The sequence below is a fragment of the Callithrix jacchus genome, chromosome 6 (assembly GCF_049354715.1).
Source record: "Callithrix jacchus isolate 240 chromosome 6, calJac240_pri, whole genome shotgun sequence".
NCBI classification, from domain to species: domain Eukaryota; kingdom Metazoa; phylum Chordata; class Mammalia; order Primates; family Cebidae; genus Callithrix; species Callithrix jacchus.
The window spans coordinates 20,508,496-20,533,229 of record NC_133507.1 but is presented as its reverse complement, the minus strand read 5'-3'; the positions used below and the strand labels follow the sequence as shown (position 1 = coordinate 20,533,229).

The 24,734-nt window shown below is 40.4% G+C and overlaps 1 protein-coding gene across 4 annotated transcripts in view; it reads right to left on the bottom strand.

Annotated features, from left to right (window-relative positions):
- Positions 1-24,734, bottom strand: part of SLCO3A1 (solute carrier organic anion transporter family member 3A1) — an 829,245-nt gene that overhangs the window by 695,463 nt on the left and 109,048 nt on the right. For 3 of the 4 annotated variants that reach the window (XM_078326842.1, XM_078326843.1, XM_078326840.1), the window contains exon 2: positions 21,543-21,658. In XM_078326842.1, coding sequence (XP_078182968.1) covers positions 21,543-21,620 — 78 coding nt within the window. In that variant the 5' untranslated portion in view covers positions 21,621-21,658. Of the gene's footprint in view, positions 1-21,542; positions 21,659-24,221; positions 24,510-24,734 lie in introns of those variants that run through there. The other variant, XM_078326841.1, reaches the window with a different exon arrangement.

Below are 24,734 nucleotides of genomic sequence, written 5' to 3'. Positions count from 1 at the left end.
TCTGCTTACTCTTCCCTATATACAAGAAAACTTTTTCTGGCTGGGCACAGTGGCTCAAGCCTGTAATCCCAGCACTTTGGGAGGCCGAGGCGGGTGGATCACGAGATCAAGAGATCGAGACCATCCAGGTCAACATGGTGAAACCCCGTCTCTACTCAAAATACAAAAAATTAGCTGGGCATGGTGGTGCATGCCTGTAATCCCAGCTACTCAGGAGGCTGAGGCAAGAGAATTGCCTGAACCCAGGAGGCAGAGGTTGCGGTGAGCCGAGATCACGCCATTGCACTCCAGCCTGGGTAACAAGAGCGAAACTCCATCTCAAAAAAAAAAAAAAAAAAAAAAACTTTTTCTGTTTCATTTTAAGACAGTTGCCCATCCTTAGGTCAAATCTTTCTGCTTATTGCAATTATCTTTCCAAATAAAGTCTCTCCTTACCTAAGTCTGGTGTTTCTATTTGTTTTTGTTTTTGTTTTTTTGATTTATTTTACTTGAAGTTCTGGGACACAAATGCAGTACATGTAAATTTGTTACACAGTGGAGACCATTATCCTAAGTGAATTAACCCAGGAATGGAAAACCAAATACCCTATATTCTCACAAGTGGGAGCTAAGCCATGGGTATGCAAAGGCACACAGAGTGGTATAATGGACATTGGAGACTCAGAAGTGGGAAGGATGGGAGGGAGGTGAGGAATGAAAAAACATCTGTTGAGTGTAATGAACACTGCTCAGGTGATGAGGAAACTAAAATCCCAGATTTCACCACTGAACAGTTCACCCACACAACCAAATATCACCTGTCCCTCTAAAGTTAATGAAATATAAAATTTAAAAGATTAAACATTTCTTCCTTTATAATGTTCTCACAGCATTTGATCATAGGATAGACGAGACCATAATTATTTGAACAGTTATGAAAATGAGATATTTATTTGAATATTTGTAAGGAACAATGAGGTTATATTTATGTGAATATTTCAACATTATTTGGGCAGTATCTCGGCGTAGCTGCTTGGGATTCAAAGATGAATGAGAAACATTCCCCACATATGAGGAATCGACCAGATGATGGTGGAAACAGGTTGTTACGAACTGAGTATTTGTGACTCCTCCCAAAATTCACGTGTTGTAGCCCTAACCCCCAAAGTGATGGTATTTCAATGTGGGGTCTTTGGGAGGTGATTAGGTTGAGATGACGTCATGAGAGTGGAGCCCGCATGGTGGGATTAGTGTCCTTATAACAAGAGGAAGAGACCAAAGCTCTCTCCCTCCCATACCGTGTGAGCACATGCCAAGGAGGTGGTGCTCTGCAAGCCAGGAAGCGGGCCCTAACCACGAGCCCAACTCCACGAGCACCTCGGTCTTGGACTTCCAGCCTCCACAACTGTGAGAAAATCAAGTGTCTGTTGCTTAAGCTGCCCAGTCTGTGTTTTGTTATAGCCTAAGCACGCTTAACATGCAGTTACATAAAACTTAGAGTATTGCTGCATCTGGGTGGACATATCTATACCTCAAATATATGCAGATTATCAGATATATATGTATATATATATGTGTGTATATATGTATGTGTATATATATATATATGGAAAACGGGGTAAGGAAAAACTTTCTTCCTCAGGGGCAGTCACAAGTAGCTTCATCAAGGAGGTAATATTTAAACTAAGACTTGAATTCATTGATTTATCTGACTATTTATTACATATTCATTGAATGTTGACTATGCACGTGGTACTGTTCTGAGTAGTAAGATTATAGCATTAAACATATACATTAAAAACTTTGTTCTTACACAGTTCACTTCTAGGGGAGATCAAGTCACAAGGCAATCAATTATGCAAGGAATGAGATGCTTCAGTCACCTGGAGCGTGAGGTGCTGAGAGGAATGGTAAGAAACAAGGCATTGTTTCAATGGTAATGAAGAACTAGATTGCGATGGGCCTTCTGTCAGGATCTTAGGATGTATTTTCTTGACTACAAATATGCAAAGGTTGGATTTGCTGGATGGTGTTTAGGTTTATCATGCTGGAGATACAGCTGCAAGACCTCTTTTCATATTGAAATTCCTCTGGGAAAAGTAATTTGCATTTGCAAGTCTGCAACTGTCTGCCAACCCCTGTTCTTTACCAAAATGTTTGTTATAAATGTCACAGTTGTGGAGTTTATTAGGGGTGGAACCCTCACCGAAAAGCAGGATAAACTGTGCTGTGCACAGTTCGTTTAGGACCAGGTAAGCTGAGCTGCATGCTGCTTGTTATGCCACCAGACTGTGAGCCTAAGAGCAGAGACTAAATTGATCATCGAATTCTAGCCATGAAGCCTGATGGCTGGCACATAATAGTTGACCAACAATTAGCATAAAATACCATATTAGGGAGTTTACCATTTCCATTGCATGTGATAATTATTCCATTTCAATACAGCTGTTTAATTTGATTAATTTTAAATACACTGTATACCAGCAATGCTCTATAAATCACTTTAGGCAACCACTCTACTTTCAAGCACAGTATGAAAAAAAAAAAAATACTTCTGATCCCTAGAGTATTAATCTCACCCATGCCTTCTGTCTCCTGCTTACACAGAAATCTGACCATTAAGGCTACAGGGCTTCCAGTGGGAGAGTTTATGCCAAAAACTAAGACTTTACAATCCAACAAGAGATAAAGCTTAATCTCAAATGAAACTAAAAAACTGTACAAACGAAAATACACTTTTAAAAAGCAGCCTGAATTACACGTAGAACAAAGGCCGGTGCAGCCCAGTCTTGGGCTGCAGTCACTCTCGCAGACCAGCCACGAACAATAATGAGAACACGGCCAGACATGTCTTCCATCTTCAGATGAATCTGAAAGGGGATGCAATGAAGAGCCACTGCACTGCCTCTCAGTATTCTCTTCCCCTTGCCTCTTCCTCCCCATCTATGTCTCCTGGCTCAGTGACCCACCCCTTTTCCCAAGATCCCCCCAAATCCCTCCCAGCCCACCAGTGCCTTGTTTTTCCTCTTGAAGCTTTCTCCCCATCTTTATTGCTTTTCCCCACAGATTTCTGTTCTTTCCAAAGCAACGCTCTCCCTGACATTTCCAGTTTTGTCTTTATTTTCCCATTTCTCCAACTACTGCAGCCAGAGACCAGAGTCCAGACATCAGGCTTTGAGGCCCAACAACTAAGTCGGCAGCTGCAGAGGGCCCCAGGCTTCAGGCCCAAGCAGGATTCTCTTCATTGTGCAGAGGAAAAACAAAGATAACAAACCCTTGTCATTAAAAAAAAAAAAAATTTCTTTTAGCCCTATCACCTATGCAGAGTTGTTTTACTTGCTGAAACTATTCCAACATCTATTGGAAAAAAAATTTTTTGATCGTTTAAAAAATATTGTCACTCCTTAAAAGATGATCTCCGTGTAAGGCATAACTGTAATGAAATCCAGAAACCAAAAGTGATGTGAGGCCAAATAAACATAGAGGCAGGGGAAATTCTAAGTCAAGAACAGGGAAGCTATGAAAAGAAAAGGTGGTTGAAAACAAGGTCTAGAGGTCAGGGAGGCCCAGGATCAAATCCTGAATCCAGAACTTAACGTGGGCGGGATTGGGGATTGTCATTCAATAGTTCCAAAGCTCCGTTTCTTTGCTGTAAAAATAATAGACCAATCTTAAACTGTTAAAGTCGTGAAAGAGAAAGTGGTCAGCAAAGAGCTCTGTCCAAACTGAGTGTTCCTTGTGTTGGTTTTTATCATGATCACGTGTATTACAGTCAAACCTCAACTCTAGGCCTGTTTATTTCCAGAACATCAGGTTTTGTGTGGATTAACATTACAGAGTGTTTCCTACTTTTTTGTGTGACCTTCAATTCTTATTACAAAGTTCCTGATTTGCCCTCATTGTTTTATGCTTAGATATAATAGATTATTCTACATGTGTACTTGGAGTTTTCTATAAGCCTTAAGACAACTTAGAGAATTTCAGGTTGCCATCTGGTGGAATATCACGTATGAGGTTACTGTCATATGAGCACATACATCACACACACACACACACACACACACACACACACTTAAATACATATATGCGTATATGTGTGGGGGTGTATTTTTTTAAGCCTTAGATTGCATTATTATTTTAAGTCACCAGGTTCCAGTCAGTTCTCTGACAGTGTTATCAGGACAGACAGGCTGAGCTAAGTCCTTTCTAAGGGTGTGCTGGATGATTTCATATATATTTTTCTATTTATGAAACCCTAGTGAAATAATAAGCTACACTCCAGGCAGCCTGAGAAAGTCTTACGAAATTGTTATGATTTGTTTGTGAGATAAAGGACAAATTCCACAGTAATCTTCACTGAATTTTAATAAGGGTGAAAGGAAGACTTAATTAAGGAGTTCTTTGTGGCTTTTTTTAAACACACACACACACACACACACACACAGAACCTCTGCAAGCACTTCCCCAAGGTGTCTTATCGCTATAGTACAGACACAGTTGCATCTTTATCATGTGCAGCAGGGGCTGAGGCACAGAAACACATAAAAATAATGGCAATGCGTTTATTTTAAGGACAGCACTGTCTGCTTTTCTTTCAGGCATCTCACTTCTGTGCCTGGCTGTGAGTTGCTGTGTTGAAGCACGGCTCCTATCTCACCAGCTTTCTGAGAATCATGGCCATCGCACTTTAATTCTTGTTTTTTTTTCCTCTTTCCGTAATTCTGAAAGGCCACCGCACTTTAAAGTGTAGCGCTGTTTCTAGGGGATACATTTTTCTAAGCGGGGTTAGGGTGGGGTTGTAGGATAACAGATTTTTGTTTTAAAAATTCAAATGGGGCCTAGGATTATTTAAGAGAGTTTAACTCTGTTGAGACTTCTTCAGCCACTTACCCATTGCTTGCAACCAGTTTAAAATGAATGTTCAATGACAAGAACTTGGTGTTAAAAAATTAGGGCACATTCATAGGAAGGGATGTTTGCTGTGCAATTCTGAAAAGTGATCTTGGAGAATAATGTTTATTACCATGCAAATAGGTCCACTGAGTGAAAAGGAAAGAAAAATAACAACACAAAGCCACATGAACATGATCTAATGTTGCTTAAAACACAAACCAACAGAAGCGATGCTGAAATTTTCACTTTCTTCTTATCTATCTATTCTTTATTATCTATAATGAACAGGCATTAATTTTGCAATTATTACCAAAAAAATCTTGAAATTGTAAGCTATGGGTGTGGTTTTGGTTGTGGAGAAGATGGATTAAAGACACTCCACCCTGTCTCTCTCACGGAATGCACCTATAATGCTTGGACAGAATGCAAGAAAGAGCTACCTGAGGACTGTAGTACATGGATGGTAACGGGTGGATGGGGGGACAGACTCTGAAGTCTTCCTGAACCAGTGGTGAGTTTTTCATTTTTTCCCTTCAGTATCATCCGTCCCGAAATCAAAGGCACCCTGAAGCCCACAAATGCACACCAGGTGTGAACAGAAAGACCACTGGAGAAGACTTCTCTCACCCTTGTCTCCCACAGCAATGCCCAATCAACACTCCAATGACACTGGCAGCAGCACTGAAAGCAATGACAGTAGGCAAACACCTGAAACTCTGAGGAAAGGGAACTCTTCTCCCTGACGGAAAGAACTGTGGTCCTTTGAATTTTCAGTGCATGCACATTGCTACATACGTTTTGTCTTTTTCTCCTCCTACCACTTGGTCCTGGACATAGGCACAGTTGCAGTCAGTTTGCACAATGTTGGGAAAAATAGAACTTTAGATCTCTAGTTAGAGAACTGGGAAGAGAGGACCCAGGGAACAGGAGTGCATTAATGGAGTCACAGAGAGGAAAGGGATCAAAAAGGTGACCCCCATCCCCATAAAGTTGTGTATGAAGTCCCGAGTGCCCCTCCTACCTGTGCATTTGTAAATCTGAACCTTATCAGCATACCACAGGCTTTGAGAATTGAGCTATGGGGCCACAGACTAGCCACTGAGACTGGTCTCAGCAGCAGTGAAAATACTTTCAAAATGGGATTATGCCAGCCTCAGAGAAGGCTGCTTAGAATTTGCAGAGCAAATGTAATCAGGGTGACTGCATACCAAAACAACAGCGACAACAAGAATTACAAAGTTTACATTCGCTTTAGTATCTAAGTAAGACCCAGAGTCTCATAATGTGCAGAATATAATCAAAAATTAATTGGCACACAAATAATCAGGAAGATCTCAAGTCACAATAAAAAATATAATTAACGGCCGGGCCCGGTGGCTCAAGCCTGTAATCCCAGCACTCTGGGAGGCCGAGGCAGGTGGATCACGAGGTCAAGAGATGGAGACTACCCTGGTCAACATGGTGAAACCCCATCTCTACTAAAAATATAAAAATTAGCTGGGCATGGTGGCGCGTGCCTGTAATCCCAGCTACTCAGGAGGCTGAGGCAGGAGAATTGCCTGAACCCAGGAGGCGGAGGTTGCGGTGAGCCGAGATCGCGCCATTGTACTCCAGCCTGAGTAACAAGAGCGAAACACCATCTCAAAAAAAAAAAAAAATATATATATATATATATATATATATAATTAACAGGAGCCAACTCTAACGCTACATAAAAGTTAGAATTAACAGACTTCAAAACAGCTATTATAACCATGCTTCCCAAATTAGATGCTCTAAACATACCAAATAATAGATTTTAAATGTCAGAGTGGTGAAAAATAAACCCAAATAGACACAGGTACTATCTCTAAGAAACCCTCTTTATATAGGTAGGCTAAAAGTGAAAGGAAGCACTAAGATATACCATGTGTGCATTTATCAAAAGAAAACCAGAGTACCTACATTAATATCAGATAAAGCAGATTTCAGAACAAGGAAAAATACCAGGAATAAAGAGAACATAACATAATGGTAAAAGAGTCAATTCATCAAGAGCTCATAATAATCCTAACTGCATAGGCACTTAACAACAAAGCCTCAAGTTAAGTGAAACAAAAACCAACAGACCAGAAAGAAAGGAACGAATCCACAATCATAATTGAAGACTTCAACACTCCTTCTTCAGACATCAATGAAACAAGTAGAGAAGACCATCATGGACATAGAGAATTTAACATTGTCATAAACTAACTACATCTAATTAAAATTTATAGAACATCTCACCCAACAACAGCATAATACACCGTGTTTTCAAGTACACATAAAACATTTTCCAGGATGGACTATTATTGTGTCATAAAACAAATGTTAGCAAAAGAATTTGACCAAGTATATTCTCTGACCATAATAAAAATTAAACTAGAAATAACTAAGAGAAATGTAACTGAAAAATTTTCAAACACTTGGAAATTAAATAATGTGCTAAAATAATCACAGGCCAAAAATGAAGACTCCAGGGAAATGAGAAAATATATTTAACTGAATGAAATAAAAATACAAAACATCAAAATCTGTGAGATTCAAAGAAAACAATGTTTGAAGAAAAATTTATAGAATTAACTATTAATTTTTTAGAAAAGAAATGTCCTAAGTCAACGTAATAAATTGAAAAAAACAACAAAATAAGCCAAAAGCAAATGGAAAGAAAGAATAAAAACAGTAATCAATGTAATGCAAAATCAATAAAAAATTAATGAAACTAAAAGCCAATTCTTGGAAAGATGATTAAGAGTGATAAACCTCAATCCAGACTGATAAACAGAAAATAAAGAAAAACATAAATTACCAATATTAGAAATGAAGAAAAGATTATCACTGAGGACTCCACATATGTTAAAAAGGAAATCAGAGTATGTACAAACAACTCTATGCACATAAATCCAACAACTCAGATAAAATGGATGGATTGTTTGAAAGCCTCAAACTACCAAAACTCACCCAACAGGCAACAAATAAGCTGAAATATCCCAAATCTATTAAAGAAAGTGAATTATTAGATAAAAAGCTTTCCAAAGAAGAAATCTCCAGGCTTGTCTGCTTTTACAGATAAATTCTATCAAATGTTTGAAGAAACGACCTCAATCCTACTCAATCACCTCCATAAAAGAAAAGAAGTGAGAACATTTCTCCCCATCCATTTGATGAGGTTGGTATTACCCTGATACCTAAACTGGATTAAGACAATATAAGAAAACTTCAGCATATATTTCTAATAAACATAAATGCAAACATCTTCAACAAAACATTAAATTAAATATATAATATACATGATTAAATATGTAACAAATAATACACCATGAATACTATTGTTTGGTGAATACAATACTGTTAATAGATCAGTATTAAAACTTAAGTAAACGTTATTCATCATATTAAGGGAGTACAGGAGATAAAACACATGATCATATCAATTGATGCAAAGGAAAAGAAAATGACAAATTTCAACATCTATTCACAAATTTTTCTTAACTCAAAAAACTAGTACTAGAACAGCACTTCCTTAATCTGATCAACAGCATGTCAGCTAACATCATACTTAATAGTGAAAGACTAAATGCTTCCCCCTAAGATGAGGAACAAAGCTAAGATGTCAACTATTACTACTTCTATTTAATCTCATACAGGAAATCCTAGTCAGCACAAGAAAGCAAGAAAGATAAATGAAGCCTAAGTTTCTTAAATTAATGAGAAAGTTCGGGAAGGTTGCAGGATACAAGATCAACATACAAAATTCATTTTATTTCCAAATACTATCTCTAAACGATTAGAAACTGAAATTTAAAACAAAATATTTAAAACAGCACAAAATATAAAAATATGTTACTATTTTGTATACATATAACAAAATAGGCCGGGCGCAGTGGCTCAAGCCTGTAATCCCAGCACTTTGGGAGGCCGAGGCGGGTGGATCACGAGGTCAAGAGATGGAGACCATCCTGGTCAACATGGTGAAACCCCGTCTCTACTAAAAATACAAAAAATTAGCTGGGCACGGTGGCGTGTGCCTGTAATCCCAGCTACTCAGGAGGCTGAGGCAGGAGAATTGTCTGAACCAAGGAGGCAGAGGTTGCGGTGAGCCGAGATCGCGCCATTGCACCCCAGCCTGGGAAACAAGAGTGAAACTCCATCTCAAAAAAAATAAAATAAAAATAACAAAACATGCGGAATCCTTACAGGAAAACTATAAAACCCAAGTGAAAGAAATCAAAGATATAAATAACGGAAGAGACATACTGTGTTGCTAGATAGGAAGATTCAGTACAGTAAAAATGTCATTTAAAAAGTTAACCTCCAGATAGAGACCATCCTGGCCCCATAATGAAACCCTGTCTCTACCAAAAATATAAAAATTAGCTCTGCATGGTGGTATGCACCTCTAGTCCCAACTACTTGGGAGGCTGAGGCAGAAGAATCACTTCAACCCGGGAGGCAGAGGCTGCAGTGAGCCAAGATAAGGCCACTGAACTCGAGCCTGGTGACAGAGCAAGACTCCATCTCAAAAAAAAAAAAAAAAAAAAAATTGACCTCCAGTTTTAATGCAATTGCACTCAGAGTTCCAACAGAAATTTTGTAGACAGAGATATGCTGATTCTATAATTTATACAGAAAGGCAAAAGGAGGGAGAGTAGTCAAAACAATGTTGAAAAAGAAGAGCAGAATTGGAGAACTCACACTATGTTATTTCAAGAATTACTATAAATCTACAGTAACTGTAAATCTTTAGCAACATGTTTGTGTCTACAGGAAAGACATATACACCAATGGTAAAGAATAAACGATACAGAAACAGACCCATACAAACATGCCCAATGGATTTTTCAGGAATGCACAAAGACAATTCAACGGATCAAGGATAGCGTTTTCAGCATATGATGTTGGAATCATCAAACATTCCTATGCAAAAAAATAAAAACTGAACCTCTGCCAAAACCTTATGCCTTAAACAAAAATGAATTTAAAGTGGTTTATACTCTAAATATAAAACAAAACATCTAGAAGCCAACATAGGAGAAACTTTCAAGACCTGATGTTAGGCACACAGTTCTTAGATATGATATGAAAAGCACAGTCTACAGAAGAAAAATAATCAACAGATTGGATTTTATCAAACAGAAACATTTTTTCTCTAAGATGTCATAAAAGAATGAAAAGATTACCTGTACAATAGGAGAAAATATTTCCAAACTGCATATTCAATGAAGAGCTCATATTCAGAATATATTAAAAAAGAAAAACTAAAATCTCAATACTAAGTGTATTAGTCTGTTCTCAGACTGCTATTAAGGTACTACCCGAGACTGGGTTATTTATGAAGGAAAGAGGTTTAATTGACTCACAGCTCTACATAGTTGGTGAGGCCTCAGGAAACTGACAATCAATGGCAGAAGGCAAAGCAGGCATGTCTTACATGGCAGCAGGTGAGAGAGGGCAAGCATGGGAGAACAGAGGAAAAACTACCATTTATAAAACCAACAGATCTCATGAGAGTTCACTCACCAACATGAGAACAGTATGAGGGAAACCACCCCCATGACCTAACCACCTCCCACAGGGTCTCTTTCTTGACACGTGGGGATTGCAGCGATTACAATTCGAGATGAGATCTGGGTGGGGACACAGTTAAACCATATCATCAAGAAAACAACCCAGTTTAAAACATGAATGAAAGAAGCAGACACTTCACCCAAGAGGAGATAAGGAAGATAAATAAGCACATGAAGAAAGGGTCAGCATCATTTACCATTAGGATAATGCAGATTAAAATCATGATCAACCATCACTACATGCCTATTAGAAAGTCAAAAAAAAATTTTTTTTTTTGAGACGGAGTTTCGCTCTTGTTACCCAGGCTGGAGTGCAATGTTGTGATCTCAGCTCACCGCAACCTCTGCCTCCTGGGTTCAGGCAATTCTCCTGCCTCAGCCTCCTGAGTAGCTGGGATTACAGGCACGCGCCACCTTGCCCAGCTAATTTTTTGTGTCTTTAGTAGAGACAGGGTTTCACCATGCTGACCAGGATGGTTTCGATCTCTTGACCTCGTGATCCACCCTCCTCGGCCTCCCAAAGTACTGGGATTACAGGCTTGAGCCACCGCGCCCGGCCAAAAGTCAAAAATTTTTTTGAAGTTGACGATACCAAGTGCTACTGAGGGTATGGAACGACATGAACTCTCTGACATTGCTGGTAGGGATGCAAAATGGTACAATTACTCTGAAGAAAAACAGCAGTTTCTTATAAAGCGACACATACACGTACTACATGACCCAGAAATTCCATTCATGAGGACTTCCTCAAGCTCCTGTACATGAATGTTTATAGCGGCCCTAATCATAACTGCACATTGAGTTGGGAAGAACTCAAATGTGCTTCAGAGGAAGGGGCTACTGATAAATGGAACAACCCAGGTAAGTGTGGCATTATGCTGAGTAAATGAAGGTAGTCTTGAAAGATTGCATACTGTTTGATTTTGATATGACATGTCTGATATAACAACTTAGAAAAAGCAAAACTACAGTGATGGGAAACAGATCAGTGCTTGCCAGATGTTAGGGGTTGGGGAGAATGTAGCTACAAAAGGGAAGTGTGAGATTTTAGGGGGTGATAAAACTGTTCTCTATTTTATACATCTATACATCTATTAAAACTTATAGAACTCCATGTTCAACCAAAAACAGCCAATTTTACTGTAAAGTGATTTTAAAAATTTGTACAGATTTATATTTATAGATCTGTAAAAGCCACACTTACAGATTTACAGATCACATCTATATACCCATATAGATGTCCAAAAACCAAAATTTGGATCAGTTTATTTCATCAACTATCCATGACATAAAACACTGATTAATTCATATTTTTCTGGTCAATAATCAGCAATTTTCTTTTTTGCTGAAATATTCAGTGTTATCTTTTAGTGTTAGACAATTACAGAACTTAAAATTTATTTCTTGAAAGTGTATTCACTGAAGCAGCAGAAACATAAAATTAAACGACCAGTGAGTGACTCCATGTGCTAGAAGTCTAACACTCAGACATATTCTTCCATAGAAGGGAGACACAATAACCTCCTCGACACAAAAGTTTGACAGATCGAACTTACCCAGGAAAGGAAGTTACATGATGAATAGCTTCATGATCATAGTTGTGTGCAGCAGTACATTACCATGTTTATCCAGTCACTGTGTCTACATAAAGAACATCCCAAGCAGAAGGGAGACTGTAGGCAAGATTCCTCAGGAACCAATAAAGCCCATCGTCTGGAGTCCAAAGATTGAGGGGCAAGGTGATATCAGAGGGTGTCGGAGGACTGGGAGGAGCTCCAGTCATACAAGGGCCAGCCGACTCAGCTAATGGTCATGATTTTATCCTAAGAAGATTAGGAATTTTTTGGCAGTATGTTCACTAACATGATCAGATTTTATGTGTGGGTTTTTTTTGGTAAAATATACATAGCCTAAAATTTACCACTTTTAAGCATTCGGTTGAGTGACATTCAGTACATTCACGTTTTTCTGCAAACATCACTACCATCCATCTCTTTTTATCATCTTCTCATACTCGAAGTACTCATGAATTAAACAATTACTCTCAATTCTCTCTCCCCTCAACCCCCAGCAACCACAATTCTACTTTGTCTCTAAGAATCTGACTACTAAATACCTCATATAGGTAGAATCCTATAGTATTTTTCTTTTGTGATTGGCTTATTACACTTAGTATAATGTCTTCAAGGTTCATCATCCGTGTTGTCAACATTTCCATTTTATAACCGAATAGAGTGTGTGTGTGTATGTGTGTGCACGCGCGCACACACACGCGCACACATTTTGTTTGTCTATCATCCATCAATGAACACCTGGGTTGCTTCCACTTTTTGCAATTGTGAATCATGCTGCTATGAGCATGGGTGTACAAATACCTGTCTGACACCCTTCTTTCATTTATTTGAAGTATCTACCCAGAAGCGGAACTGTTGAATCATATGGAAGTTCTACATTTAATTTTATGAGGAACTTCCACACAATTTTCTGTGGTGACCAGATTTGTTTTTAGAAGATTATCCCAGCTATCATTTGGCAAACAGATGGATGGGTCAGGAATGTTTACAAGGAGACACTTAAAAGGTGATTGCAGAAGCCCAGGTGAGAGAAGATGGCGGATTGAAAAGTCAATAAACAGAGAGATAAGTAGACAAACATGAGAAATATTCACAAGGTAAAAGTAACATAACATGGAGATGTACTGGATATTAGTTGCCTGGGGAGAGGGATTATGTAAGGCACCGTGCTAGATGCCAGGAGCCAGGTGGCTTTATTCTTAGGTCAAACAGCAATGGCTGTAATCCCAGCACTTTGGGAGGCCGAGGTGGGTTGATCATGAGATCAAAAGATCAAGACCATCCTGGTCAACATGGTGAAACCCCGTCTCTACTAAAAAGACGTAAAATTAGCTGGGCATGGTGGCGTGTGCCTGTAATCCCAGCTACTCAGGAGGCTGATGCGGGAGAATCACTTGAACCAGGGAGGTGGAGGTTGAAGTGAGCTGAGATCACGCCATTGCACTCCAGCCTGGGTAAAAAGAGTGAAACTCCCGTCTCAAAAAAAAAAAAAAAAAAAAAAAGCAATGGCCAGTGACCATGTGAGCAGGGCAAACATGACACTGGGGGACATCACTGGAGGCTGTGTGACCATCCAGTCCATGGTTGGCAGCCTAGGGTATGCCATATACAGAGTCCATAAGGAGATTACAATCTAGTTAGATTTCAACATGTTCCTTTTTTTGTTTGTTTGTTTGACAGTCTCACTTTGTCACCCAGGCTGGAGTGCAGTGCCTCGATCTAGGCTCACTGCAACCTCCGCCTCCCTGGTTCAAGTGATTCTCCCGCGTCAGCCTCCCAAGTAGCTGGGACTACAAGCACAGGAGGCTGAGGCAAAAGAATCACTTGAACCCGGGAGGCGGAGGTTGCAGCAAGCTGAGATCTTTATATTTTTAGTAAAGACTGGGTTTCACCATGTTGGCCAGGATGGTCTCAATCTCTTGACCTTATGATCCCCTGCTTCAGCCTCCCAAAGTGCTGGGATTACAGGCATGAGTAACTGCACATGGCCTCAATTTCAACATTTTCTTTACTGAACGCTATGAGTAAAAGGAAGACTAGAAAGAAACCGACTTATTTTTGAAAACCTACAAGTAGGTACCACTTAATCTTCCCCTTGTCAACGTGTGGTGGGGCCCTGTGCATAGCTTCCCACCGCCTCAGGGACCTCTGACCATGTATCACAGAACACTTCTCAGAAAGAGGCCCACTCACAAAGAAAGATTGTTTCCAGAAGAGTCAGCAGGTTACCCGAGCTGCTGATGAAACTGGCTGGGTCTCCACACTTGCTCAGCTGTGTGTTTGTTCCTCGTTTGAATGTGTACAAGCATTGCCATCGTGCTGTAGTAGGGATGGAGTAGGCAGAACACTCAGCCACAAGGCAGGTCTCCCCCTCACCTTTCCACACGCAGACTCTTGATCAGAGACAGAGACCCAAGAAAGCAGCCATACATGTATCCTCACAAGGCCAGGCAGTGTGCAGCCAAGTTTACATGTATTTGCTTGTTTAATCTTCACAGTGACTATGTGACATTATTCCAATAGCCTCATTTCCATCATTATAAAGATGAGAGAAATGGAAGTTGAAAGATAGCAAGTTATGCTCAAAGTCACATACCCCTGCGGGGCAGTACCAGGTCCCGGACCCCCAGGTCCAGCCCCTCTCATGCTGCCACTCTGTGAAACAGGTCGTAATGAGAATAGTTGCTCTGAAGGAAGAAGAAATGAAAAAAATTCCTTGCACTGAGGGTGTTCTGGGGCACAGAGAAGTGGGATGTTACAGAGGAGGGCTTTTCGTGGGTGGAGTAGAAGAACAATAGCAGAGCGAGTGGGGTTTGAGGGGAGTCAGGAAAGAGATGCCTGGGCATTTCAGATCAGGCAGGAACTCGGAGCTCTGCTGGCAGTGGGGAGCTTTTGAAAGACTTTGAGCAGGAGAGTAAAGTGAACCAAACACTACCTAGAACTGTCTACAAACCTAACAAAACATAGTCTCTGTTTCAGCTGAAGTCTCATAACAGATGCCATAATCCAAAGTGTGGGGTGAGAGCATCTTGTACGACTTATGAAGAAATTCACCAAAAACTGGGCTGTGCTTCTTCATGCCTCACCCCTGCTGAGGTTCTAACAGGTCAGACATAAAGAGGATTATTTTTAGGAGAAAGCTTTCAAAAAACATTGAAAGTCAGCCTTTATAATGGGGTTGAGAGGTGAGGTTGTCAGGGCAAAAATGCCTTGCCCTATGGCTAGACGTGGGCCACATGGAGAGACATCTGCCTGGGTCCTCTTCCTTCCATCCATGACAGCTGCCCCCAATGGAGGGGGAGCCACTGGAAGCCTTGGGTGACCAGGAGCTGAGGCTGGAACCATGCTGTGATGCCAGTTTTAACCACCTGCCAAGTCTGAAAGTGCTAATTGAGTAAGCATTTCTGTCCCTGCTCCCCCCACATTGAGTGACAGGCAGCCTGGTGAGCAGGGCAGAAGGTATAGAAACTAAGACCCCTTTTAATGCAGGAAGACACCCTGCAGTAGGGGCGGTGGTGGGGGGAAACCTTAGCTTTGCGTGAGGATCAAAATGTTAGAGATCGTGGTGGTGATTTTCATGTGTCAACTTGGCTAGGCACCTGGGTCAGACACCAGTCTAAATGCGGCTATGAAGGTATATTTTGGATGAGATTAACATTTTAATCAGTAAAACTTTAAGTAAAGCAGATTAGTCTCCATCATGTGGGTAGCCCTCATCCACTCCACTGAAGGAGAAAAAGACTGAGGTCTCCTGAAAACAGAGAATTTTACCTCCAGACTGCCTGTGGGCTCTGGGTCTCAGGCCTGCTGGCCAGCCTCCACAACTGTAGAAGTTGATCCTTAAAATATTAGGTTGGTGCAAAAGTAAAATAGTGGTTTTACATTGAAAGTAATGGCAAGAAACACAATTATTTTTGCACCAACCTAACAAATCTCTCTCTCTCTCTTAGCTGATTGTAATGGCCTGGTTCTGTGTCTGTGATGCCCTCTAGAGAGAGCATTCATCCCAGTCATTCTCTACTGAATATGAAGAGGAATTATTAATGGAACAACCAACATCACAGTATACAAAACCTGAGTGTGACAGGACACTATATACAACTGAGTGACCACAGGGCCACCACCCGGGATGGCGGCAGTGTGGCATGGCAAACACACACATGTGTGGATGTGTGTGTGTGTGTGTGTGTGTGTGTGTCTTCCTATTGGTTCTGTTTCTCTAGAGAATGCTGATTATTACAATTATTATAGTGGCCTGTGTATGAACCATAGAAATGACACTTTGTGATCAGAAGACTTTTTTTATCATCTAAGAATATGAGGACAGGCTGTGGGGTCCGCTTAAGATTTAAACCAAGAGCTATGGAAGAATTAGCATCATAGAGTATATCTGAATGGATGGGGCAAGTGGATTTTTTCAATCCTAATCATTTACTGTACCAGCATAATAAATGACAATTCAATCAAGTGAACTATTTATGGGAAGATGGGGCAGAGATCCAGTTCAGTGGGCTACAGTAGCCCACACATGGCTCAATAGAGATTTCTGCTTCAGCAGTGACAGCAAGAAAGTAAAGGTCTGTGAAATGGAAGAAACGCTGGGGAGAATATCTGAGAGGATCTGAGGTATCAGATGTGAGCCATGCGGTCAAGGAAATTGAGGAGAGGGAGGGTAGTGATGATATCAAAGAGGTAACCTGGGAAGCCAGATGTTCTAATGGGGATGGAAAGTGAGATGATGACCAGGAGACATCCAACTAGCACGCGTACACTCAAAACCAAAGGTCTGGAAAGAAAACCAGGCCTCAGAATCCTGGGGAAGGTGTTACAATGGCAAAGGCATAAATGGTTGAGGTCTCAGAGGGGAAGGACTAGAGGTGGATCCAGGGCTGATGAGGCCTGAGGCTTTTAAAATTTGGGAAGGCAACTTTAAGAAAAGAATGCATTCAGGCTGGGTAATCCCAACACTTTGGGAGGCTGAGGCAGGTGGATCTCCTGAGGTCAGGAGTTTGAAAACCAGCCTGACCAATATGGTGATACCCCATCTCCGCTAAAAATACAAAAATTAGCCAGGCATGGTGCCAGAGGCCTGTAATCCCAGCTACTCAGGAGGCTGTAGCAGGAGAATTGCTTGAACACAGGACGTGGAGATGGCAGTGAACCAAGATCACGCCACTGCACTCTAGCCTGGGTGACAGCGAGACTCTGTCTCAAAAAATAATAATAAATAATAGTCAAATAAAATAGAGGAAAGAATGTGTGCAAATACAACATCAAGTACAAATGTGAGTAATTACTTAAAATCAAAACAAGTTACACATTTTCCAACAGTTGGTAAGTACAATCTATACCACCAGATTTTTTAAGATTACATGATATTTTTAGGATAAACTTTCTGACATCACTTATAATAGTTTTTTCCTATATTTTTGGCTACACACTCCTGGAACCTCATCACGGGACAAGAATTTTGTAATAGTATCATTTTCTATTGATAGAATAGAAGGATAATCCAGTTTTATAGCACAGTTGGTCAACATTTGACTAGCTATTGATAATTTACAAACATTTCCTTTCCTTCAACTTCATGATTGTCCTTGGTAATGCCCAGCTCAGGCAAAATCTGCCACTTCCCCCACAGAGACACTCACAGGTGGTTGTGTATGTATTTCTGCAAATACAGGAATTATGAGAAATCATCTTTCTCTCAGTTCCCATCAAAATTTTAAAATATAATTGTATACATTGTACTTTTGTATACATTGTATAAAATACAGTTATGTACATTGTACTTGCCTGATAGGCAAGAATATCTGTCTTGACTAGTCTAACTGTATACATCTGATGACTGAAAGGGTTTTCTAGGGACAAGCAACTTAGCTTTGTAAATTACAAGCCATGCTTCTTCTCCAGTAGTCACATATTTACAGAACCAGAGGCCAATGCACACATTCACATCACCATAGGACTTTTGGCCCTGCACCTTTGTGTCATGAGGTCAGTTGACTCATTAGAGATGGGGGAAAGATAGTCTTCCACACCTGGTCAGCTGATAATAACATTCGCAGAAATGACTGGAAACCATACAAATGGATCTTATTAAATTCATATGACTGCATTCTCAGCTCAACCTTCTTTAGCTGGATCCCAAACATGTCCTGGCTCACTCCACCACTCTCTGACAAGAAAGGAAGTGGAAGAGAGGAGGTAAGTGTCTTGCTAATATTGTATTATCAGGTAACCACGTGAACACATCACCAGGCCTCCTCCCACAATCTGGGAAGGAGGGCATGCAATGAGGAGCCCTGAGGTTCCAGTCCCATTCATTTCAGGGTAAATTTGTGACTCATTAGGACGGCACCTAGAGGTACAACCATACTTTAGAAATGAGAGTCAGAAAGAGTACCACAATTAAATTCTAATTTAGAATCACTCTTCCTTTCATGTGGGTTTAGAAGGTAGATTTTCCTTTCCTTGTAATTTACACATCAAACATTCATTGACCCTTTGCTAGGCACTGAGGTTATACAAATAAACAAGAATCTGTTCCCTTTTGTATGCGATACATAAACAAATGTGCCAGAGTGTGTGCCATGATGGAAGCCCCGGGGAGAGAACAGTGCTCATGGCTGGAGATGCCTTGGAGGTCCAGGGAATGCTTTCTAAGGCTGGTGCTCCATTTGAGTAGGGAAGAGACCACACGAGTTTGCCAGATGGACAAGGAAGGTGAGTTCTTTCCAGGCAGAAAGCGAGGTGCAAAAGAACTCAGGTGAGAATGCAACAGAGCAAATTCAGGGAAGGGCGATTAGTGTGCAATGCCCAGAATGTATGGTGCATGATGCGGCTTGCCTAGAAAGGAGCCCAGTGCTAAAAGAAAGGCATGATAAGGTAGGTGATGTGAGGATGGCTGGAACAGGGACCCCCGCAGGCAAGAGGCCCAGGGAAGACAGAGCTGCCTGAGCTAAAGCGGTTATAGAGATAATGTGCAACAGCAGTCAGGATCTGGCGATAACTGACCATATATTGAATTTGAGGAAGAGGTAAGAGTTCAAATATAAAGACTTCTACAGTAATAAAATCATTGTATCAGAGAAATTTTCAAGTACAAAGCAAAGGTAAGGGAGTAGTATGATAAACTCTGATGTACCCATAGCCCAGCTTCCATAAGGACCAACATCTTGTCAATCTTGTATACATAACACCCAAAATTAATTTATAAAACTCTACTCATTATAAAAGTACAGAAACCTTATGCTAAACTAAATTTGGCCTGAAGATACCTCCATAACTGAGTTCTTATGTAACAAACTGCAACCTAAGTGAACCACCTGAGAGCCGAACTAGAAATGTACTCTTGTAACAAATAACAGAGCCTCAGCCAAGCACATCAACTGAGTTTCAGTCAGTCACAGGCAGCTGTGATTCATGCCTGTAATCACATTTCTATGGGAGGCCAAGGTAGGAGGATTGCTTAAGTCTAGGAGTTCAAGACCAGCCTCAAAAGAAGAGGAGGAGGAGGAGGAGGAAGAAGAGGAGGGAGGACGAGGAAGAAGACAACGACTAGGAGGAGGAGGGAGGAGGAAGGAGTACAAAGAAGAAGATGAGGAGGAGGAAGGCAGGGAGGAGGAGGAGAAGAGGAAAGGAGGAGAAGGAACAGGAGGAGGGGAAGGAAGAGGAGGAGGAGAAGGAATAGGAGGAGAAGAAGGAACAGGAAGAGGAGAAGGAACAGCAGGAGGAGAAGAAACAGGAGAAGGAGGTCGTCGTCAACTGATCCAAATAGAGCAAGATAACGAACTTTGTCTCTAAACTTCACTTCTGTTTTAAATGCCTCCTGACTATAATCCCAGCACTTTGGGAGGCCAAGGTGAGCAAATCATGAGGTCAGGAGTTCAAGACCAGCCTGGCCAATATGGTGAAACCCCATCTCTACTAAAAATACAAAAAATTAGCCAGGTGTGTGACATGCACCTGTAGTTCCAGTTACTCAGGAGGCTGAGGCAGAAGAATTTCTTGAACCCTGGAAGCAGAGCTTGCAGTGAGCCAAGATCACACCACTACACTCCAGCCTGGGTGACAAAGCGAGACTCCATCTCAAATATGCTTTTATTACATATACATTACAGACTGGACGTCTTAGCACCTGTTCTGATTCTGAGAGCTGCCCAATTCTTAAATCAGTCTTTGTTTAAACTGTTAAACTTGTTTAAGCTTTTTAGTTTTAACAGCAATATATGAATTAATTCACTTTTGGTAATATCTCAGGTAGTTAAAGAGGAAGATATCCAGTGAATACTGTGGAACAACTAATACGGCAAGATATCAGCTTAGATTCATACCTCATACTGTAGGCAAGAAGTCTTTCTATGCTGTTAAACATTAGAATGAAATACAGCTAAATATTAGATAACTAAGCAGCTAATTAATTAGATAACCAATTTTATAGTTGGAAAGAACTTTCTAAGCATAAAGTTTATAGAAAATAATTGCAAAATTAAAGATGTACAGTTTTGTTTTGTTTTGTTTTGTTTTTCTTTTTTTTTTTGAGACGGAGTTTCGCCCTTGTTACCCAGGCTGGAATGCAATGGCGCAATCTCGGCTCACCGCAACCTCCGCCTCCTGGGTTCAGGCAATTCTCCTGCCTCAGCCTCCTGCGTAGCTGGGATTACAGGCACGCGCCACCATGCCCAGCTAATTTTTTTTTTTTTTTGTATTTTTTAGTAGAGACAGGGTTTCACCATGTTGACCAGGATGGTCTCGATCTGTTGACCTCGTGATCCACCCGCCTCGGCCTCCCAAAGTGCTGGGATTACAGGCGTGAGCCACCGCGCCCGGCCTAGATGTACAGTTTTAACCAAGTAATTTCTGTAAAAACCTTCTGCATGTTAGTGGTAATGAAAAACAGATGGAGAAAAAACAGGCAAACGAAAAACATGTATATATGTTAAAAAAAGTTTACCCCTTTACATTCGACAGCACCCTTACCATTAACAAGAAATAGACAAGCGGCAATGTAACAAAATAGCAAAGAACATAAACAGTCCTTAACAGAAACTACTTAAATCACTTTAAATTTAATCGCTACTTGCATATAGAAGAAAAAATTAATCTTACTAATCAGATAAATCACAATGAAGCTGAAAGTCGATTGTTGCTTATCAAATAGACAAAATTTCTTTTTAAAGAGCACGCTTAGAGTTGAACTTCCAGGAACTGGCAGCCTTATATACCAATCACAGGAATAGAAAGTGCCATCATTTTTCTGGAGGTCAGTTTGACAGACAATTTCTACCGAGATTTTTACAAATATTCAGGCATGAACCCATTAATTCCATTTCTAGTAATTATCTTAAGAAAACAATCAAACATGTATACAAACATATCCGTATAAGGGAGTTTATCATAGTGTTAATGGCAACAGTGAAACACTGGTCTATTAGTCTGTTCTCCCACTGCTATAAAGAAAAACCTGACACTGGGTAACTTATAAAGAAAAAGGCTTTAATTAACTCACGGTTCTGCAGGCTGTATTGGAAGCATGATGCTGGTATCTGCTTGGCTTCTGAGGAGGCCTCAGAAAGCTTCGAATCATGGTGGAAGGTGAAGGAGGGGAGCACTCACATCACATGGCTGGAGCAAAACAAGAGAGAGAGCAATGGGGGAGGAGTCACACACTTTTAAACGACTAGATTTAGTGAGACTTACTGAACTATGATGAGAACAGCACCGAAAGGATGGTGCTAAACCATTTGTGAGAAATCCACCCCCATGATCTGATCACCTCCCACCAGGTGTTACCTCCAACATTAGGGATTATATTTCAATATGAGATTTGGGCAGGAACACATATCCAAACCATACCAACTGGCAACACTGTACATATTCAGTGGACAAATGTGAAAATATACTGTAAATTTTGGCAAATTTATGCATGGAATATGGCACAGCTATTGAAACATCCTATTTCACATTCATGAATGGCATATAGCATTGCTGATAATGTATTATAGAACAGAAAATGACCCACTTTCAATTTCAAAGGGATATGCATATGTGCATAGAGTTGCAGTTTTACACGTATATGGTTGGCCAGGTATGGTGGCTCATGCCTGTAATCTCAGCACTCTGGGAGGCCAAGACAGGTGGATTGCTTGAGTCTCAGGAGTTTGAGACCAGCCTGAGCAATATAGCAAGACTTCATCTCTATTTTTTCAATAAAAACAAGTAAAAAATACATACATATGATTATACTTAGAAAAAGACTGGCATTAAATATGCTAAAATGTTCATCTTGATTAAGTCTTACAGCTAGGAATCGGGGTCATTATTGTTATTCCACACACACTTCCTTTATTTTCTGCCATGAACAGGCACGACATTTGTAATCATAAAAATAATGTTATTTTGTTTATGGTCATTCATTTATTTGTATTCTGTTTCTAAAATGATTTCAGTATTAGAAAAGAAACAGACTCATTACCTCACCAATATAAAAAGCAATATCCAAATCCATAATGTGAATGTTCGTTTGCCTGGGAGCCAACTTACCAAATCAAGAACTGCACAAATGAGTGAAATATGCAGCAGATTCAGAGCCTGGAGATGTACTTTGATTTCATACATCATATTGAGACATTTATAGTTACCTCTATATTCTGACCTTAGTGCCCGGCCTCATGAAACTATCTTTGCCTTTTTTTGGCCAGTGTCTTTCCATATACATGTGTTGAGGGGTGACTGTCTCCTCAAGGAAGAGGAAATCTACTCTACTGTGTAGCATACAAGTATTTTTCTAGGCTGAGATTATTACTTCCTGAAATAAAGAGATTACTCCTTTCTGAGGAAATGTTTTGCAGTTTAAATAATTTAGCTAGTGAGGTCTTTTGCATACAGGTAAAATCTGACTACCTAAAAATTCTTCATCTTGAAATTAGATAAGATATTCGCCTTTCAGTTCTGGAGGTCATCATTTCTATCTGTCCCCAGCTCTATTTTATCTATTTTATCAGCTCCGTAAACTTTTCCACATACAATGTGATGTCCAGAACTCTCTCCCTTACTGATAGGGTTATCACGTGCCATATCTGTATGCAATTTATTAAAATGTGGTAACAGATGTGTACACATGTGGCTTAACGTGCACAGAATGCAGAGTCACTCCCCGCTTCCTGGATGGGACAAACACCAACAATGCAGGCTGTCACTGCATTAGCTGACTCTAGCAGCAGCATTGCAGGCTGACACATGCCTTCAACATGGGCCAACAAAAAAAATATTAATAAAAACAAATTTGCCCAAGGGCTCTTTATGTCAGGTTTTTGTATTTATCTGTTTGGGATGCCGTAACAAAATACTACAGTCTGGACAGCTTAAACAATGGACATTTATTTCCTCATATCTGGAGGCTGGAAGTCCATGGTCAAAATGCTGGCTGATTCGGTTGCAGGTGAGGGCTCTCTTCCTGGCTTGCAGACAGCTGCCTTCTCACTATGCCCTCACATGGCCTTTCCCCTGTGTGCCCACAGAGACAAAGAGCTTTGGTCTCTCTTCCCAATCCTATCAGATTAAGGCCCCACCCTTATGACTTCATTTAACCTTAATTATCTCCTTAAAGCCCCTATCTTCAAACATCACATTGGGGGTTAGGGCTGCAACATATAAATTTGGAGGAGACACATTTCAGTCCATAATATTTTTGGAAAGTCAGGAGTAACGTGTCTAGCTCTTTCAAAGGCTGAGAGAGGAGGACTGCTTGAGGCCATGGGCTTGAGACTAGCCTAGGCAACACAGCAATACTCTGTCTCTAAAAAATTTAAAACTTTGCTGGGTATGGTGGCATGCACATGCACTCCCAGCTACTTGAGAGACTGAGGTGAGAAGATGACTTGAGCCCAGGAGTTTGAGGCTGCAGTGAGCTATAATGGCACCACTGCACTCCAGCCTGGGTGACAAAGCAAGATCCTGTCTCTAAAATGAATAAAGAAATGAAACATATAACCTGACTCAATATTTCTACTTTTGCCTATCCACAGTTAAATCCGCACAGGCTTAGCAGAATTGTCCTTTAAAAACCAAAGTCAGATCAAGTCACTGATCTGCTCAAAGCCCTCCAAGATATTCCCTTTATACTCAAAATAAAATACAAACTCCTTAAAGTCACCTACCAGGCCTTGCATAATTTGGCCCCACTTACCTTACCAAGCCTCCCTTCTTCACTTCATTCTCCTATAGAAGCCTTCCATTGGTCCCACATAAGACAGGCGGGTCTCAGCTGCCTGCCTGGCACTTCCACCTGTCTTACTGGAATGATCTTGCCTGGCTCGCCCCCTGCACTCTCAGACCTTCATTCAGCTACCACCTTCTGTACCATTCATCTAAACTCAATCCTACCTCACTCCATGATCTCATTTCATCTGTTTTAATGCACGCATACATATAATAACTGCATTGCATATATACGTTATTGCCTGCAATTATAATGCAGTAATACATGTTACTATGTGCAATTATAATACAATTATAATTACATTATATATATATGTTACTACCTGCAATTATAGTTTACATTTATTCTCTCTCCCTCCTTTCAAAAAATCTCGATAGCCACTGTACTTCCAAACCCTAGAAGCACGTCTGGCACATAAAAGGTGCTGAATCATGTGTTGAAAAATGGATCCTGTGGAGAATGTTGTCATATTTCCCCTGC